The sequence below is a fragment of the Bufo gargarizans genome, chromosome 9, assembly GCF_014858855.1.
Source record: "Bufo gargarizans isolate SCDJY-AF-19 chromosome 9, ASM1485885v1, whole genome shotgun sequence".
Lineage (NCBI taxonomy): Eukaryota > Metazoa > Chordata > Amphibia > Anura > Bufonidae > Bufo > Bufo gargarizans.
In genome coordinates this window covers 1-20,218 of record NC_058088.1, presented here as the reverse complement: position 1 = coordinate 20,218, position 20,218 = coordinate 1, and the positions used below count along the sequence as shown (strand labels likewise).

The 20,218-nt window shown below is 43.9% G+C and overlaps 1 protein-coding gene across 1 annotated transcript; it reads left to right on the top strand.

Moving 5' to 3' along the window:
* Window positions 1-4,098: 4,098 nt before the first annotated feature.
* Window positions 4,099-20,132, top strand: LOC122919467 (cytochrome P450 2F2-like). The gene is made up of 8 exons (XM_044268519.1): window positions 4,099-4,273; window positions 15,176-15,338; window positions 17,082-17,231; window positions 18,042-18,202; window positions 18,873-19,049; window positions 19,140-19,281; window positions 19,382-19,566; window positions 19,660-20,132. The coding sequence occupies exons 1-8, from the start codon at window positions 4,205-4,207 to the stop codon at window positions 19,849-19,851; spliced, it is 1,239 nt and encodes a 412-aa protein (XP_044124454.1). The 5' UTR covers window positions 4,099-4,204; the 3' UTR covers window positions 19,852-20,132.
* The last annotated feature ends 86 nt before the right edge of the window (window positions 20,133-20,218 follow it).

Sequence of the window (20,218 nt, the reverse complement as noted above, 5' to 3'; positions counted from 1 at the left end):
GGGCCTAAATTCCTTTTAGGAGGGCATTTTTAGGTATTTGGATTCCAGACTTCTTCTCACGCTTTAGGGCCCCTAGAATGCCAGGGCAGTATAAATACCCCACATGTGACCCCATTTTGGAAAGAAGACACCCCAAGGTATTTCATGATGGGCATAGTGAGTTCATGGAAGTTTTTTTATTTTTTGTCACAAGTTAGTGGAATATGAGACTTTGTAAGAAAAAAAAAAAAAAAAGAAAAACATCATTTTCCGCTAACTTGGGACAACGCAATAAATGTATTAACATGAACTTTATAATAACATTTGAACTTTTGGAACAGAACATAAACTTTTTTGCTTACCAGTGATTTTTTTTTTACCTTTATATAGGACAAACCTCTCCTTCCCCATGGGACAATGTGCAAAGCGCAAATCGCCCAGAGATGTGGCGAAGTACATTATGCACTTTGTCCCAGGTGAAAGGAGAGGTTTGCAGCAGCTCTGTGTGAAAGGGCCCTAATAGCCCTGTGTGCATGTCCTGTGAAACGCAATCCCTATGCTAAGTGTATCTGTGTGTGGTACTTCCGGAAACACTTCCCTAAGCATAGGGCAGGGTGGTCAGGGCAGTCAAAACAGAAATAGCGTCTGTCACGCCTTATTATGTGCAGTGATCAAAAAATAATATTTTTTGTCACTGCTGCGGGGCGGGCGTGGGTGAACGCATGTGTGGGGCCTGATCGGGCAAACACTGCGTTTTGAGTGGAGGGCGAGCTAAGGTGACACTAATACTATTATAGATCTGACTGTGATCAGTTCTGATCACTTACAGATACTATAAAAGTACAAATGCTGATTAGCGATACGCTAATCAGCGAATCAGTGACTGCGGTGCGGTGGGCTGGGCGCTAACCGACGCTAACTACCTAAGCAAGGGGCCTAAACTATCCTAAAACCTAACAGTCAATACTAGTGAAAAAAAAAAGTGACAGTTTACACTGATCACTTTTTTCCCTTTCACTAGTGATTTACAGGGGCGATCAAGGTGTGATCAAGGGGTTAATTGGGGAGATGGGGTGATCTGGGGTTAAGTGTTGTGTCTTGTGTACTCACTGTGATCTGTGCTCTCTGCTGGAACCAACCGACGAAAAGGACCAGCAGAGGAGCACATAAATATAATGTGTTAACTGGCTTCTGATTTGTTTTTTTGAAAATCATCAGCCTGCCAGCGACGATCATTGGCTCGCAGGCTGATGGCGAACTTGTCCTTTAACTTTTGCCGGCCCGCGATGCGCATGCGCGGGCCGGCACTGCCCGAAATCTCGCGTCTCGCGAGATGACGCCCCGGCGCGTCCAGGAGGAATAACAAGGCCGCCGCAAAGCTCACGAGCCATGATGTCCTCTTTATGCTGAGGTGCACGGATCCAACATGGAAAATGAAACTTGATCAGCCTTCAGGATAAAATATTTTTGACACTTTTTAAGATTTCTTTAAAATCCACTCGAGCAACCACAAGACAAAAGCGCTTAGGTGTTTTAGACGCCTCCTGCATCCTTAAAGGGAACCTGTCATGTGGATATTTGATTATAATCTAACTAATTATATACAATAATGAACTACTAAAAAGTACCTTAGATGTATTCACTCACTGGTGTGACAGATGGTTACCTCATAATATACACACAAAGATGCCGCATGCCGCATGCTAATGAGCTGATTCGAGTCCAGCGTGATGTAATTGAGTCCAGCGTATATTTAATTCAGAGCTATAGCCACTCCCCTGTCCACCTGCTGCTGATTCCTATGGCAACAAACTGTCATTCAGCAGCAGGTGGGCGGGGAGAGTCAGGAGCTCATGAATATTCATGACTCATCATTATCAGCTGGAGCTTTTCAATACAAGATGTTGGCAGATTGACTGAGTCAATTAAAGAAAGTGACCCAGCATATTGCTAAGCGAATCAGTCACTTATTTATGTTGCCCTTAGTTAGGACACCATAAAACTGGTGACAGGTTCCCTTTAATTGTATCTTTTGGCAAAAGATATCCCACCACCTAGTTAAATAAACTTTAGCCAATCAACATGTGAAGGTGTAGAGCAAGAGGCCAACTGGTCTTTTTTTTATATTCACAAGCCAAAAAGAAGATATTAATAGTGATCTCCTGGTCAAATGAATACTATGTCATAGAGGACATGCTCATGAATATTCCCCACCTGGAAGATCCTCTATTTCAGTCATCCCACAAGCTGTATCAACTGCAGCATTTTCACTGCATAAAATCCACAAGTTACAATAAAAACATCCCAGTGGTTGGACTTCAGTTACAAATCACATATGTTCTGCGAGTCACTTAGTATGTAGTCACATTTAAAATGTAAAAGAAAATAAAAAAACATAATTCCTGGATAAAAAGGAAGCCTATGATGCAGAATATGAGATGATTCAGTGGAAACCCTGGTCTCGAAAGCAGCTGTGGTCTAGTGGATCCATAACAGGTAATCTGGAGGTACTATCCGCTGTCTGTCAACTGTAGATATTTGGATATTTATGTTGACTATCTCTTTACAACAAAGAGCATGGCAGCCGTGGGCATACCTACCAAAGTTGTAGACCATATAGCTACTGTGAGGCTTATGGATAGAGGATGCCCAGACCAGGTTGGCGGGTTCTGAGTGTTAAGGGTATAGTTTTAGTCCTCGTACTGTCCACACTGGGTTGAGAGAAGGAGAGGCCAAACCGAGTACAGTAGAACTGAAGACTTTACAGGAGAACCGATTCAGCAAGTAGTTGCAGTACAGACGTCTTAGTATAGTCTCTTTACACAAGTAGTAAGAAGAGGAACACATGCAGACTGGTAGATTAACAATGTCAGTATCCTATAGATTTTGGTAACGTATATCATCCACAATAAGAGCACTTCTCATTATCCGCTAGTGCACAATATATAGTCCCTTATGCACAGTAACACAGTACTTAATTTTAGGGTGTCTCGCTGGTTTTCTCCTGGCAAAGGGTGTCTCTACTGCAGCAATGCTTTTTAAGTGTGCAACTTGCTCCAAACCATTTTCTGTCTCTATTGTTTTGGCAATCTACACTCCATTAAACAATGCTCCTCTTCTCCGAGCCTGAAACAAAACTCAGTCATTGTTATTGGAATCACACACTTATTTTCTCGGCCCACTTTTCTCCCTGCCACACTTTTACAGACTGCCCACTTCCAGGAATTGACATCATCCAGGATTCTTCTTCTTTTAGTATGTGCAAAGCGGTATCTGCCAAGAAAGATAACTTTGGACCATGGCCAATAAGTCTCCATGTCATGGAGTACTTCCAGTAAGTCTCTTTACAGGACTGGCCTCTTTAAGGAAAGTCAGCACCCTACCAAAGCCACTTCCAAGGCATTGCACTGAGCCAGCAAGAATCCTACTTTATACTGATGGGGGCAAGCACTTCGAAACTGCTGTCTGTGGATGGTTATCTGGCTTGGCTATATTCCCTTGCCAAATCCCAAGACTTTAAAGCCGTTGGTGCTGGTGAGATGATTATCTTTCTTAGAAGATACCTCTTTGCCTATTCGTTTACAATGGAGCATTGCCAATAAAACTCCATACAGGAAGGTCTTTTTAAAGAGATTTATTGCCCTGCTTAAGCCATTTCAATATGTAAAAGTAATTGTAAAGTTTCACCACAAGATGGCAGCAGAGTAACAGTAATTACATTAGTTTGCAAAAGACCTATTATCTTGCAGGGGAGAAATTACCATAATTTAACGTACTCCTTACATAACAACCTACCCCAATTTACAGGTCCTACAAACAGATGTGTAGGAAGTTAACCCAATCATTATAGAAAGAAAGATGAGGGTCCTCCTTTCTCAGGTGGTTAGGGAAGTTTTTAGATTTAACCAGGACAAGATGGAAGTCCCTTATCTCTATGTAGACCCCTGACGGCAGCTACAGGGAAATAAAATTCCCTCTAGCTGCCATTGGAGCCAGTTGAAACTCCTGCTATCCTTCTATTAAGGTGGTCCTTCCATATAATATTATTGTACCTGGGTATTGTAGAGATAATGGGGGACCTCTTTACTAATTCTGAATATTAATTTCTGTTCACAGGATGGATTTATACTGGGTCACTACAGTCCTCCTGACATTTATCATAGCCAGCGTGTTGGCTAAGTATATAAAGATATTATTGGAGAGGTCAAACCTGCCTCCTGGACCAATGCCTCTTCCCATCATCGGTACTCTTCATAAGATTAGTTTCACCAATATTGTGAAGTCCCTCAGGAATGTGAGTATAGCAAATATAGCATGTGTGTGGATAATTAGAAATAAAGGCAGCACTTGTGTAATATTGAGAGCCGAAGTGGGGCCGAGGTCATTGAAGGGGTTGTCACACTACGATTATGTAAACTAAGCTAATACCAGGCACTTACTAATGTATAGTGAGTGTCCATACTGCCACCTTGATTCATTTTTACATCACATTATATGCTGCTTGTTTCCATGGTTTCGTCCACCCTGCAATGAAACAGTGGTGGTCGCGTACTTGCACACTATATGAAAAGGCACCGGCCTCTCTGGTGTTTCTGTGCTGCAGAGGTGGCTGTGACTGCTGTAGGAAGGTACAAGGGGTCGTAATTGATGGTAGGTATGTGACACTAAGGTTCCTGGCCTCGGTGAAGTAAGAGTCAGTATTTTCATTTGTCAGCAGCAGCTAATGCTGATTGACACTTTGCTGTTTAATATGGCTGTAAATAGCTGATCCGGGAAGGATCTTACTAGGAGTAGTCAAAGTGCTGGGTGGGTGACTACTCCCCACGTTCCAGGACGGGTCTTGGCAGGCTTATAAAAAACAGCCAGCACTGTCAGGTGGTATGGATTACCCTTCCTCCTATCCTCTGACAGTGGAGCTCTGGAGATCTCTGTGCTGAGGTCTGAAGACTGTGTCTCAGGCGAGCAGGCCGCCTAAAAGCCTGCACGTTGACTTTCTGAGGCTGAGCATTCAGCTGGGTGTGAACTGACACTCAGGATTCCAGGTGAACTTAATTTTGTTTTTCTGTGTGTGAACAAGCACCAAGCCTGTAAAGTGACTGCTGTGTTATAAGTGTGAATAAACACTGAAGAGTGATTTACAACCTGGTCCTTTGCCTCTATACTGTGTCCTCTAAATTTCCTACCAGAGTGAATCCCCACAGTAGGGTGGAGGATGCGTGCAAGCGCAGTGAGGCTAGCCTGAAGGCAGAAAATGTTTGTTTTTCTGGGCACAGTTGTATGTCTTACATCAAACCAGAAAGATTACAACCCATGTCCCTGAACAAAATGGAGGCTGTCGTGAAAGCCCACTTGGAAGCTAACTTGCATCAGCGGGAGGCTAATAAGCAGCAGCAGGAAACTAACCAGCTTCTATTGCAGCATGTGATGGCTTTACAAGCGTCAGGAGCGTCTTAGAACGTCCACGATGTTCAGAAAGTGGTCCGCGCAGCGATCCCTACGATGACCCCCTCGGACAAGGTCGAGACCTATCTGGTGGTGTTTGAAAAGGTGGCAATGGGGGAGAAGCTACCCTGAGATCAATGGGCTGAGGTCATCGCTCTGTTCCTGGCATCCGGACCCCAACAGGTGTTTTTCGACTTACCCGGATGATCAAGCGGCCGATTACACGACAGTAGAGGGTGAGATTCTGGCAAGACTGGAGGCGAATGTGTTGGTCCAGGCCCAACAGGTGCATCAGTGGGCAGGGGAGGGCTGGCAGCCTTAGTCCTGGGGGGCAAATCCAGTCAAGTGGCCCATTTTAGCCCGGCCCATTATTAAAGCCTCTCCTACATATAATAGACCACTCCCAACAAACACTGTACAGCTGAAATTCTATAGTTGAGGCCTGTCTCTACACATCATACGGAGAGGGGGACCTGTTCTGGCTGCACTGCCTGCTTCACATTATACAATAAACAGCATCAGGCTACAGCCAGGAAGCTCCTCCGCTCTCCTCCCTTCCCAGACCCTGCTCAAGGCCTGTGGTTCCCCCCACCATCTTCCACCCGCCTGTGGCCTGCTGTCCCCTTTCGTCATCCTCCCCCAGCTCTGAATCCTCCTTCTGCAAATGGCAGGGGTAGGAGCCGGAGCATCTCCGCTCCTACATAGCGCCCCCATACCTCTTACATCCAGTGATGTCACTTTTGTTGTAGACATTTCTTTATTTATATTCTCCATTGAGACCAGACCGCCATGATGATTTTTCTGCCATCTCCCGTCTCTGCAGAGATGGAGAAACAGACATTAGTTTCCCACATTTCCATGATCTTCACATCTTCTGAACACCCTTTCCTGCCACCCCCAATACTATACTGCAGAAACAGTCCCCCTGGAAATACTACTACCACACAGATAGTGCCCCCAATACTGTGCCCGCTGTGCCCCCAATACTATACTGCAGAAACAGTCCCCCTGGAAATATGCTACCACACAGATAGTGCCCCAATACTGTGCCCGCTGTGCCCCCAATACTATACTGCAGAAACAGTACCCCTGGGAATACTACTACCACACAGATAGTGCCCCCTTAAACAATTATTGGCACACAGTGCTCTAAAAAATAACTGCGCCCAGACACTAATAGTATAAAGATAATGTCCCCCAAAAATAATTGTGCTAAGCTGATACTATGCCAGGGTGCCCCCAAAGTAATAGTGCTCCCCAAAATCCCACCAATAGAAATAATTCTCTGCCAGAGCACACTTAGTAGTAATAATGCCCCTTTAGTGCCCTAGTAATCATGTTCCTCATAGCCCCCCAGTAGTAGTAGTAAAGCTCCCCATAATACCCCCTAGTAGTACTAATTCTCCCTATAATATGACAGTACATGAAATGCCCCATAGTGCCGCTCTCCCCTATAGTGCCTCCCATAATGTGCCAGTAAAAAATGCCCCCTTAGTGCCACCAAATGCCATAGTGCCCCCCATAATGTTCCAATACAAAAGGCCCCTTTAGAGCCCCCACTTCCCCATAGTGCCCCCAAATAATGCCCCTATAGTAACACCAGATTCCCCATAGTGCTGCTCTCCCCTATAGTGCCCCCCAGAATGTGCCAATAATTGAAAAAAGCCACTTTAGAGCCCCAAGATACCCCCATAGTGCTCCTCTCCCCCATGGTGCCCCCCCATAATGTGCCAGTAAGAAATGCCCCCATAGTGCCAGCTCCTCCAATAGTGCCAGCTCCCCCCATAGTGTCAGCCCCCTTATAGTGCCAGCCCTCCTATAGTGCCAGCCCCCCTATAGTGCAATCCCCCATAGTACCAGCCCCCCTATAGTTCCAGCTCCCCCTATAGTGCAAGCCCCCCATAGTGCCAGATCCCCCCCCAATAGTGCCAGCTCCCTCATAGCCATAGTGCCAGCTCCCCCAGCAAAGAAAAAAAACAAAAAGCACTAATACTTACCTCCATCAGCAGTGTGCCACCCGACTCAGGCAGCGCGATGATAATGACGTCATCGTGCTGCCTGAGCCGGCCTCTGATAGGCTGCAGGTATTAGTGCCTGCGGCCTATCAGAAGTACAGGGGAGGGACACGCCTCTCCCTCCCCTGCCCCACAGCACACAGCCGCCGCAATTATATCCAGGGCCGTGCCGCCTGTGGTGATCGGCAGTGCGGCCCTGAAGAATAAAAAATAAAAATAATTTTTGTTAAAGATGGGCGTTTTTTTAGGGCGGCCTGGGGGGCAATTGCCTGCCTGCCCGCCGGCCCAGCCCACCCCTGGTGGGAGTTTAACCCAGCTGAACCCGTGAGACCTCAGTATTATGATCTATTACACCTGTTGAAAAATGGCTGCAGCCTGACATGCTGAGTTCCACTGCTATGCTAGACTATCTGTTGGCTGATGTATTCTGGAGGGCTTTGCCATACCCTCTCCAGCACTGAATGGGCCAGGTGTCTCCTGGTAATGCCCTTGAGATGATGGACCTTGTGGAACGCTATGAGGCTACCAGAAATTTACAGTGGGGTTCTTTTGGGAGGGGGGCAGTCAAACTCTGGAAATCTCCACCCCAGGCCTGGGTACTTGTGCCAACAAAACCCATCCGGGATATACCCCTACAGACCTAGCTCCGATAATCTGCTGGCGGTGTCAGGAGTCTGGCCACATAAGGGCCGACTGTCCCCATCGGGGCAAACACATGGATACTAACTATGGCTACCGCCACTCATTGTATGCCAGGAAGCTGTGTGCAACAGGTACCCCCGAAACTATAGACAATAGCCACAGGTGGAAGTGGGAGACACTCTGGCAGTGGCTCTACTGGATTCAGGGAGTCTGGTGTCCCTGCTAAGAGCTGCCCTGGTGCTGCCGCCAAGTATTTTGGCCGAAAGGGGTCGTGTGCATCCATGGAGACGTAAAGGACTATCCCAATGCCCTGGTGTTTGTCCATGATGGCCAGCAGGTGGACTCACAAGGTTGCAGTCGCCACCAATTTACATTATGAATTTATAACTGGGATAGACTTCCCTAGTTTCCAGGCACTGTGGCCTGATATGAAAGTTACCGATACCCATGAGACAGGTGTATGCCAGTAGAGTGGCCTTGCTCAGGGGTAAAACCATAACCCTGGGGACCTGAGACTGAAGGCCCAGCGGTAGGGGTGACCGTCACTGCAGTGGAAGAGGGGGAGGCAACCCCACTGAGTGTAGTAGTGGGAGATGTGGAGGATTTGCCGCCGGGTCCTGAGTTGGCAGACCTGAACGTCTCCGGGGAACATTTCGGTACAGCATGGCACCGGGACCCTGCACTATCACTGGCCTGGGAAAATGTTGTAATAGTTGATGGTGAACCTCAACAACCGGGGGCCGAGTTGATGTTTCCCCATTTTGTGGTTCATCAGAAGGTGCTGTATTGCGTAAACCAACTATGGAGTGAGCATATTGAACAGCTGGTAGTGGACAAGGCGTATCACAAGCTCGTGTTAGAGCTAGCCCACCAACATGTTCTTGGGGGACACCTGGGATGGCAGAAAACGCAGGACCAGATTCTACAGCGGTTTTACTGGCCCAGTGTGTTCAGAGACGTGGAAGAATATTTTAAGTCTTGCCCAACCTGACAGATAACTAGCCCCCAGCCACATTTCCGTAGTTCCCTGGTACCTCTCCCGATTATCGAGGTTCCGTTCGAGTGAATCGCTAAGGATCTCATAGGCCCAGTACCGAAGTCCGATAGAGGGCACCAACACTAGTGTTGAGCGGGAGGTGCCATATTCGATTTCGCGATATTTCGCGAATATTCGCTTGAATATTCGTCTTATATTCGCTGAAATCAAATATTCATCATTATTGTATTTATTTATTTATTGGATTTAATCATTCACATATTGCGATTTTTAAGCTTAGAATTAGAAGTTATAAATTATAACTTCTAATTGCCTTATAACTTAATGATAAGGCAACTTTCCTATTCTTTAATCTTGGGAATCTATATTTAACACGAATATAGTGCTATATTCTATGTCTCTGTTAATAAAAGAATCAAGATAGCGAAGTATTCTTTATTCTACATCAACGAAGATAGCGAAGTATTCTACATCTTCCTCAATTTTGGTGGAATTAACTAATAAAACAAATATAGTACTGTATGTCAGAATAGTGCATTATAAAAGTTGGATTCGCAATGCGGTTAATAATAGCAAATATTATCAAATTGCGATTACAACTTAGGCGATTTTGATAATGGTGGTATTGGGAGAATTAACGGTCGGATATAACGAATATAGTACTATAGCTAAGAATAGTGGATTATAAAAGTTGGATTCACAATGCGGTTAATAATAATAGCAAATATTATTGCATTGCGATTACAAATTTGCACTGCTAGATTCCATATTCGTTAACTTCGTTAATTCTAGCAAGCTGACCCATTCCATTAGAGACCCAGCAGCAGCTACAAGTTAAAATCGCAATGCGATCAATATAACTTGAATTAATAGCATTGCGATTTCAACTTAGACCTGGTTTACTAAATTACTTTAAATTAGCGAGGATGACGAATATATTTATTAGTAAAAATTAAATATTCTCCATCTTCGCTAATTCAAGAAAGCCAACCATTGTAAACCAGGTACAAGTTAAAATCGTTATGCGATTTATTCAAGTTATATTATTCGCATTGCGATTGCAACTTGATTCTCACATCCGACAGTACATTCTAGCATGGAGCAGCTCCCATGGTGATGGGGACGCTCCATGCGCACGGGAAGTAAAAATTTTGATATTCGAATATTCGCGCTCAACGCTAACCAACACATCTTGGTCGTCCTAGACTATGCCACTCAGTACCCCGAGGCGGTGCCCCTGCGACATACATCGGCCAAACTCATAGCTAAGGAGTTAATGGAGATGTTTTCCCGAGTGGGACTGCCTAAAGAGGTTCTGACCAACCAGGGGACCCCTTTTATGTCAATGGTCATGAGGGAACTCTGCAAGTAACTGCACATAAAGCAGCTATGGACGTCCGTTTATCATCCACAAATGGACGGACTGGTAAAGAGGTTTATTCAAACATTTAAAAAAAATGTTAAAAAGAGTGGTGTCTATGGGAGGGATTGGGACCTTCTTTTGCCCTATCTCATGTTCGCAGTGCGAGAGGTGCTGCAGGCCTTTACTGGGTTCTCTCCCTTCGAACTGCAATATGGCTGACATTCTCGCAGTCTGTTCGACATAGCCAAAGAGGCGTGGGAACAACAACCCACATCGTATAAAAAAAATTGAATATGTCCTTTAGATGCAAGAACAGATGGAGACAGTGTTGCCGCGTGTTAGGGAACAAATGGAGGCAGCCCAGCGAGCCCAGAGTAGGGTCTATAATCTGAAGGCTCGGGGCTGGATCTTTATCCTGGGAGATCAGGTTTTGGTTCTGGCACCGACGGTGGAGAGTAAGTTCCTGGCTAGGTGGCAGGGACCCTACGAAGTACTCGAAAAAGTTAGTGAGGTAAACTACAAGGTACACCAGCCAGGGCGGCGAAAACCGGAGCAGGTGTACCATGTGAATTTACTTAAACCTTGAACTGATAGGGAGACCAGTACAGACTAAAGCTCGCAGCCGAGTTTTCTAGGGGAAGAGTTTCCAGCCCCACGGTCTGATATAAGGGAAGCAGTTGCCACAGTTAAGATTGCTGACAGCCTTTTCTCTAAACTCAGGCCAGAGTCCGGTTGAAACCATACCAGGTACCAGAGTCTCGACGACAAGCCATCTCGGAAGAAGTGCAGCTAATGCTACAACTAGACATCATTGAGGACTTGAAAATAATTGGGCCAGTCTGATAGTCCTAATACCCAAGCCGGACGGGATGGTTCTATAACGATTTCCACAAACTAAACGAGATTTCTAAATTTGATGTGTATCCCATGCCTCGGGTGGATGAGCTCATTGAGAGGATAGGCCAAGCCCGATATTTTTCTGTTTTGGACCTCACCAAGGGGTACTGGCAGGTACCCTTGACGGAGGCTGCCAAAGAGAAAACTGCCTTCATCACACCAGAAGGAATGTACCAATATAAGGTTTTACCCTTTGTTCTGCATGGCGCCCCTGCCACTGTTCAATGGCTCATGGACAGTGCTGCGTCCACATCATCGGTACGCTTTTGCTTATCTGGACGATATTGTCATTCACAGTACTGACTGGGAAAGTCACCTACCAAAAGTACAGGCTGTAGTGGACTCCCTTTGAAAGGCTGGACTAACAGCTAACCCAAAAAAAGTGTGATAGGGTTAGAGGAGACAAAATGCCTGGGGCATGTCATTGGGCGTTGAGTCATAAAACCCCAAGTTAACAAAATAGAGGTAATACGGAATTGGCCCTGACCTGTCACTACTAGGCAAGTAAAGTCGTTCCTGGGAATGGTGGGATATTATATAAGGTTTGTCCCCCACTTTGCTACGGTGGCCACACCATTGACAGGGCTCTTGAAGTGACGCAAGTCAGTGATGGTCCACTGGGATGGTCAGGCGGAAGAGGCTTTCTACTCTTTGAAGTTGGCCCTGTGTGGGTCCCCAGTTTTGGTGACGCCAGACTTCAAAAGGGAGTTTATAGTACAGGCCGATGCCTCCAAAGTAGGCCTCGGTGCTGTACTGTCTCAGGAAATCAAAAGGGAGGAGCATCTCCTTGTCTTCCTCAGCCGTAAGCTTACCCCAGCCGAGACCAGGTACAGTATTTTGGAGAGAGAGTGCCTGGCTATCAAGTGGGCACTTGAGTCTCTCCGCTATTATTTGTTGGGGAGTAAGTTCCGTCTGGTGACCGACCACTCCCCTTTCAAATGGATGAGCCAGGCCAATAATGCCCGGGTCACCCGGTGGTTTCTCTCTTTACAGAAATTTAAGTTTTTGGTGGAACACAGGGCATGACGGTTACAGGGAAACGCGGATGCCCTGTTCCGGTACACTGTTTGATGTGTGTTCACCCCCTCAGGGTTGAATAAAGGGGGGAGGTATGTAGGAAGGTACAAGGGGTCATCATTGATGCTAGGTATGTGTCACTGAGGTACCTGGCCTCTGTGAAGTAAGAGACAATATTTTCATGTGTCAGTGGCAGCTAATGCTGATTAACACTTTGCTATTTAGTATGGCTGTAAATAGCTGATCCGGGACGGCTCTTACTGGGAGTAATCAAAGTGCTGGGTGGGTGACTACTCCCAATGTTCCAGGCCGGGTCTTGGTAGGCTTATAAAAAACAGCCAGCACTGTCAGGTGGTGTGGATTACCCTTCCTCTGACAATGGAGCTCTGGAGATCTCTGTGCTGAGGTCTGAAGACCATGTGTCAGGCGAGCAAGCCGCCTAAAAGCCTGCATGTGGTCTTTCTGAGGCTGAGCATTCAGCCGGGTGTGAACTGTTACCCAGGATACCAGGTGAACTTTATTTTGTCTTTCTGTGTGTGAACAAGCACCAAGCCTGAAAAGTGACCGTTGTGTTATAAGTGTGAATAAACACTGAAGAGTGATTTACAACCTGGTCCTTTGCCTCTATACTGCGTCCGCTAACCTGCCTACCAGGGCGAATCTCCACACCGCTTTAAATGGGAAGTGTATAATGTGATGGAAAAATGAATCTAGCTAGCAAAGGAGAAAATATGGATAATAACAATACATTAGTAAGTGGCTTGTATTAAAGGGGATTTCTGAGGCTTTAGTGCTTGGTGGGGGTAAGACACCCAGTATGTGACTGGTGGGGGTCAGACACCCAGAACCCCCGCAGAATGCATAGTCGCTCGCAGTAGTGCCGCGGCCTTCTGTTAGCTTTTTCTAGGCCGTGTGACTTCACATTCATGGCTAAGGTGCCACTCAGCCCCATAGAAGTAACCAGGGCTGAGCGGGATACCAAGCACAGCCACTATACAATGTACGCGCTCTGTTTGGTGAGCAGGGAGAAGGCTGCAGCGCTGACAGGAACGCCTGTGCATTCTCAAACAGCCAATTGGCGGGGGTCACGGATACTGATGACCTATCCAGGAAACACACAATCGTTATGTGAGATGGGGAAACAGCTCTCATTGTCTGAACACCGTTAGTGTAAATCAAGTCAAATGATCTAGATTGACATACTGATGTTTGGCCACAAGATCCTGTGTTTTCCTAAACACAGCTAACAGACTGCATATTTTCCATATTCATGAGAGGTGGTTACAAAGCCTGTAGGAGAAAGGGAGCAGCCATCTTAGAGGAGGCTGAGACTGAGGAACTGTGTGAGCAGACGATCCATCGACATCCAGGTGTGGGGACATCCCTCAGTTACCAGAGCTGCAGTTAAGTGAGGCTGAGTGTGTCCAAGACCCTGATCCTGTCCAGAGGAGTGAAGATTGCTTCCAGGAACACTGACGATAGCTGAGGAGCAAAGCAACATACACTGCGGTACCACATGCTTGTTGGAGAGGCATTTGTTCAGTTTACAGTCACCAGCGGATGCAGAGCAGACCCGTGTCAGTAAGGGCTCATGCACACGACCGTTGCTTTTTTGCGGTCTGTTTTTCACTGATCCGTTGTTCCGTATCTGAGTTTTTTTTTGTCTCTGATTTAAATCCTCTTCCGTTCCGTTATTCCACAAAACATATCCGTATGGTTTCCGTATGCGATTCGTTTTTTGCTTATCGGAAATGGAAACAGTAACTTATTAATCACCAAACACATGATCACTATGGGCTGGGCATAGCATTTCTACAGTATGGATCCGCAAAATACGGATGAAATTTGGATGACATACGGATGTGTTCCGTGTGCGTTCTGTATTTTTTGCGGACCTATTGACTTGAATGGGGCCCCTGACTGTGATTTGAGGACAATAATAGGACATGCACTACTTTTTTATGGAACAGAAATACGGAAACAGAATGCACACAGAGTACCTTCCGTTGTTTTTGCAGACCCATTAAAGTGAATGGTTCCTCATATGGTCCACAAAAAAAGGAACAGAAGTGGAAAGAAAATATGTTTGTGTGCATGAGCTCTAAGACTGATCATGCGCGCACCTCATCACAGTGTTGGTGCCTAGAATCCTAAAGACTGAGACCAATCCTGCAGTTAGTTAGATAGGATTTCTGTTTGTGTCAGGCCACAAGTGTTGCTGGCTCTTCATTGCAAGGACTCCAAAATTTTAAGTGACATTTCACACTGGAGAGCTGATAAACTTCCCCACAAACTCAAGCCAGGATGGTGCTTTGGCTCAGAAGGAATACTCAGACACGTGCTACAAGACCAGTTATGGAAGGGAGAATACTGTAGAACATTGTAAGTTTGTAAGCTGTTGTGCTGCACCGCAGGCTAGCCTGTATCACACACCCAAACAGTTGTTCTTGATTTTTTAGGATAATAACAGGTAAGGCGTGGCGGTTTAATTATGTCTGCCAGTAGGTAAATTACTGCACTATCCTCCAGCATCCATCGGAGGGTGTCACGCTGTGCAGCACAAGGGTCTCAGCCTTTGGGCTGTGCTCATTGCAACGTTTCAGTAAAATACTGTTTTGGCAAAAGCGGGTGTTGGGGTGTCTTTCCTCGTTTGTGACTTTGCTGTATCCTCGGGAGTCCACCCTGGTACACGACTTACAGTTATATGTGCATGCATTCAGAACTACTTGCATATCAAGGGCTGGTATAGTACACATCATAGAACATGTCATGGGACAATAAGATAATAATGTGTCATTTAAAATTAATTCTTCTTTCTCCTAGTTGTCGAAACCATATGGTGAATTCTTTACTGTGTATGAAGGGAGCCAGCCGGTTATTGTGCTATGTAGTTATGATGCCATCAAAGAGACTTTAATTGACAAAGCAGATGAGTTCAGTGGACGAGCCTATTGTCCTACGTTCTTTGACTTTACCAAAGGAGATGGTGAGTATTTAATCGGGTAGGCCTGTTCCCGCTGTGTTAGATATTGGCTCTTTCTTTCATCTCAGTAGATGATTATTTTGCCATTTCCTTTCTTATCGAGGTTCCAGGAGAAAATAAGAAAAGTGATGGCCCTAGTCAATACATAGTAACATAGTTTATAAGGCTGAAAAAAAGACATTTGTCCATCCAGTTCAGCCCGTTTTCCTGCAAGTTGATCCAGAGGAAGGCAAAAAGAAAACTGTAGGTAGAAGCCAATTTTCCACACTTTAGGGGTAAAAAATTCCTTCCCGACTCCAATCAGACAATCAGAATAACTCCCTGGAAAAAAACCCGTCTCTAGTAGCTATAACCTGTAATATTATTACCCCTCGTATGTACATCATTCAAATGTATGGGCTCCGCTGAGGTGAAATTTATTAAGTACTTTGGTATTTGATTTTATAAGTTAAAAAGCATTTTAAAACTGCAATCCAAAGTCAGTTACAGTATCTCAGTATGAAAGCTGAGATTCGGATTGCAGTTTTAAAATGCTTTTCAAGTTATAAAATCAAATGCAGACATTCTTCACCAAAATCTTGTGAGACTTCAGACTTACTAAATTTCACCTCGTCAGAGCCCATAAATTGAATGCTGTACGGAGACGGGACTCTGTATAGCATTCAAATGAAGTTTGAAACAAAGGGACTTTAGATCTATGATCTGAAGATCGCTTCGCTCAGCACTAGTTGGAAGGTTGCCCCAGCAAGCTGGTCATAGGATGTTCCACTGCCTAAACAGCGAGTGTTCAGCTTCCCTGCAGCACCACCACAGGAGAATGTAGTATTACACAGTTTTTATTTAAATAGTCCCAAGTTCATGTAATGCACAGATTTGGTGAGATTCTGAGTATTTAAAAAAAAAAGAAAGGTTTCAAGCACATAATTTGGACCACGATGAATATATTTTTGAATAACACAAGGTTAATGAACATGAATGGTCTACAGTTTTCCAAAGCAAAACAAAAATCTTTAAATCTCACACCTTAATGGATAAAATAATTGTTAAATTATTTTGAAGATTATCTAGTTTATTCTGCACTTTCAATTACTTCTGGATCTCTGTGGGTCCATGTGTTCTATAACAAGTGTTAAATACATTTTTTTGTGTGATTTCAGTATAGCTTCTAAGTTAAAGGGACACTTTCATCAGAAAGGGATATTTTTAACCCAATATTCATAGAAAATATTTTTCTTTATGAATTTTTGCCTGTTTTCTCTTTTTTTTTATTTCGGCAGTACTGTACTATTAAAAATTAACTACCACGCGTTGTCCTTCGGTAGCAGTCAGCGCAGATAGATAAAGGTCCTGCATATGGATAGGGAACACATGACAGTTTGCTGCTGCTGTGAGGGCAAGATGATATCTGAAGAGAAGTCTTCATGGTAATAGCAGGTAGAATTAGGATAGCAGTATGGCAGTGATAGGCCTAGATACAGATGCTCACAGAAGTTCATTTCACTGATTAGTGTAATATGTGAGGGCAGTCTGGTCAGAGTGAATGGTCTGACTGAAAGAGTCAAGTGAGACTGTTTGCTTTGCTAAAAGTCCAAACAAGGATGACGTTAAGGAGCCAGAACAGGAAATAAAAGATATGAAGTGACTTAAAATAATTAACCGGAAACTATCCAGAAAACCATCCAGGAATTTTCTGTTACAGAAAGAAATCTGATGGTAGTGTCAATTTTTTTTTATTGCATTGCACAGATTTTGCATTCAGTAGTGGTGAAAAATGGAAGGCGCTGAGACGTTTTTCCGTGCTAACCCTGAATAATTTTGGAGTTGGAAAACGCAGCTTCGAGGAGAGGATACGTGAAGAGGCCGGGTTTCTGTGTGGTGTGCTGAGGAAAACAAATGGTAAAGTTTATTCATTTTTTCATTATGATTATTTTATTATAATTATGTTTTTTCTATAATTTTTTATTTTTATCCTCTAGATTGGTCATCAGTATCTGATCGGTGGGAGTCTGATACTCGGGAACCCCGCTGATCAGCTGTTTGAGAAAGCAGCAGTGCTTGCAGTAGCACCATGGCCTTCTCCAGCTTTTCCTAGGCCACGTGATGTCATGTTCATTGGTCAAATGGCCTAGGTGCAGCTCAGCCTCATAGAATTGAAAGGGGCTGAGCGCGAGCAGAGAGAAGGCCCCGGTGCTTCTGCAAAAGCCTCTGCCTGCTGAAACAGACTATCGTCAGGGGTCCTGGGTGTAGGACTAACTGTTGTTCAATACAGTGGTCAAATTACACTTTCATACAGCTGCTTCAATAATCATGCTATACTAAGCCACTATCACCACACAGCTAAAAAAATATATTGTTGTGCCTTACAAGTAAGTACCGCCACACAGTAGTAAAATAGTACCAACATACAGTGAGCAAAGAACTGTTTTATACATAATGTACTATAATATCAATGTAAGGTCTGTGTATTACAGCTATATGAGGCAACCGATTCAGCAGAAGCAGCTGATATACCCTATGCCGTCCTTTAACACTGACTGATTTTTTGACCACCATAAACTCCACACTTCTATAAATCTTATGTTTGAGGATCAGCTATTATCAAGAAAAGGCCTTGTTACTCCACACAACTATTTGGAAAGCCACGCCAACATATTGCTCTTGTGTATATTGAGTTTTACCTATTGATTGCCTTTTTTATTATTTTAGGAGCTTCAATAAATCCCAATTACCATATACTACGTTCTATGTCCAATGTGATTTGCTCCGTGGTGTTTGGTAGCCGGTTTGATTATCAAAATGAGCATTTCCAAAATCTGGTGAAATGTGTTCAAGACAACTTTGCTCTCATGAGCACACGCTGGGGACTAGTAAGTAACATTTTAGATTTCAGGAAATCTCAAATACTTGACGTTTTAGATTTAGTTCTCATGCACTTATCATAGACTTGGGCACCAGACCTATGGTTTTGCCATATGGTGCTTCTGTAACATTATGTGAAGGGATAAGTAAGATAATTTGCTCCGGATAACTGGTGTACATTGCAACATAAATCTACTCCAGTTCCTGGGGGAAGTAAATTTCAGTTCTGAAGCATGGGTAGCCTGACATAAGTCTAATGCCAGCACAATGTCAGTACACAAAGCAGGTCTTAATAAATCTTCTCATAAGACTCTTGACTGATAAGTGTGGGCAGAAAAAAGACCTGTCAAGAGGTGGACTGAGTGGTATACAGGGTGATTAGCTGTCCTGGAACCAACACCAAAACGAAGTGAAGTATACCAAAGTTTACAAGGGGTCCTCCAGGACTACAAAAAGATGGCTGCTTTCTCCCCAAAACAGCACCACACTTGTTCATGGCTTGTGCCTGGGATTGTCCCTTTAACACTGTGGAAATGTCAGGAATCCTGTATTGTGAGCTACTGTTTTCTGCTACTGCAGTTAATATTGATGACGCCTGCTTCTTTACATGTATGTACATAGTATTGTGAGATACGTCAAAGTTTATTTATACTTTTTTGGTTATTATTCTTATTTTAGCTTTATAACATATTCCCAAATGTCATGAAATACATACCTGGACCTCACCATAAAATCATGGAAAACTTTAAATTCATGACAGACTATATCAACAAGAGGATGGAGGAAAACATGAAGACTTTGGACAGTAATAACCCAAGGGATTTTATGGACTGTTTCTTGATCAAAATGGAGAAGGTACAAACAAAGTCAAATGACTGATAGATGTTCTCAAGTACTACTATCTATCATTGCATCTTCTTTTCCACATCTTTTCTTTAAACACAGGAAGGGAAGAATAAAGAAGCATTCTTCAATCCCAATACATTGGTGATGTGCTCTATGATCTTGTTCTTTGGTGGGACAGAAACAGTCAGCCTTACTCTGAGATATGTATTATTAAACCTCATGAAACACCCCGAAATAGCAGGTAGACTACTTATTTGCTTAAGGTTCAATATTTGAGAACCATAAAAAAATTATATAATACAAATTTTTTTATTTTTTATTTTTATTTTTTTTCCTCCCAGAGAAACTTTACAAGGAGATAGACAATGTAATTGACCAACGTCCACCAAATTATGATGACAGACTCAATATGCCTTACACAGAAGCTTTCATAAATGAGGTCCAGAGATATGGCGATGTAGTACCCTTAAGTCTTCCCCATGAATTGACCGTAGATGCTGAGATTCGCAATTATAAATTGAAGAAGGTAAACATTAACTTGGGCAAATGAAAACAAATAAAAAATGACAATGCAAAAAGTTTACTGATCAGTTTCTTTTCAATATATTCTCACCCATAGGGAACAGTTTTCACTCCTGTGCTGACGAGTGCACACTTTGACAAAGCAAAGTTCAATAATCCTGAGAATTTTGACCCCAAAAACTTTTTGGATGAAAATGGTAAAGTTCTAAAGAAAGATTCCCTTATGCCATTTTCCGCAGGCGAGTATGAAATTAAACCAGATGCAAAATTGGGTGGATTATACGATTAATGAGGACTTGTCCACTCTCCTGAACTTATTTAGTGAATACTTGGATTCCCCTATAAAATATAAATTTTGGAGCACTTTGTTGTGCCTTCCTCTGTAATTTGGCTTGTCAAAATCAAGGGTCTCGCAGACATTCTCAGCACAGATTGGACAAGTTTAATCATGCCAGAATACATGGCGCATTAACCAAGGGAAATGTTTTCTATGACTTTCCCTTTCATCTTTGCAGTCCTCATAGGAACTACTTAATACTGCATTCTTTCAGTACCTTCAACTCCAACATGCTTTTCATTCCACAGTTTAGATCCCCCCTGGGAGTCATTGGTTTATTCCACTCTTTGGTCTCCTGACTTGGTGAAGCCACGCAATT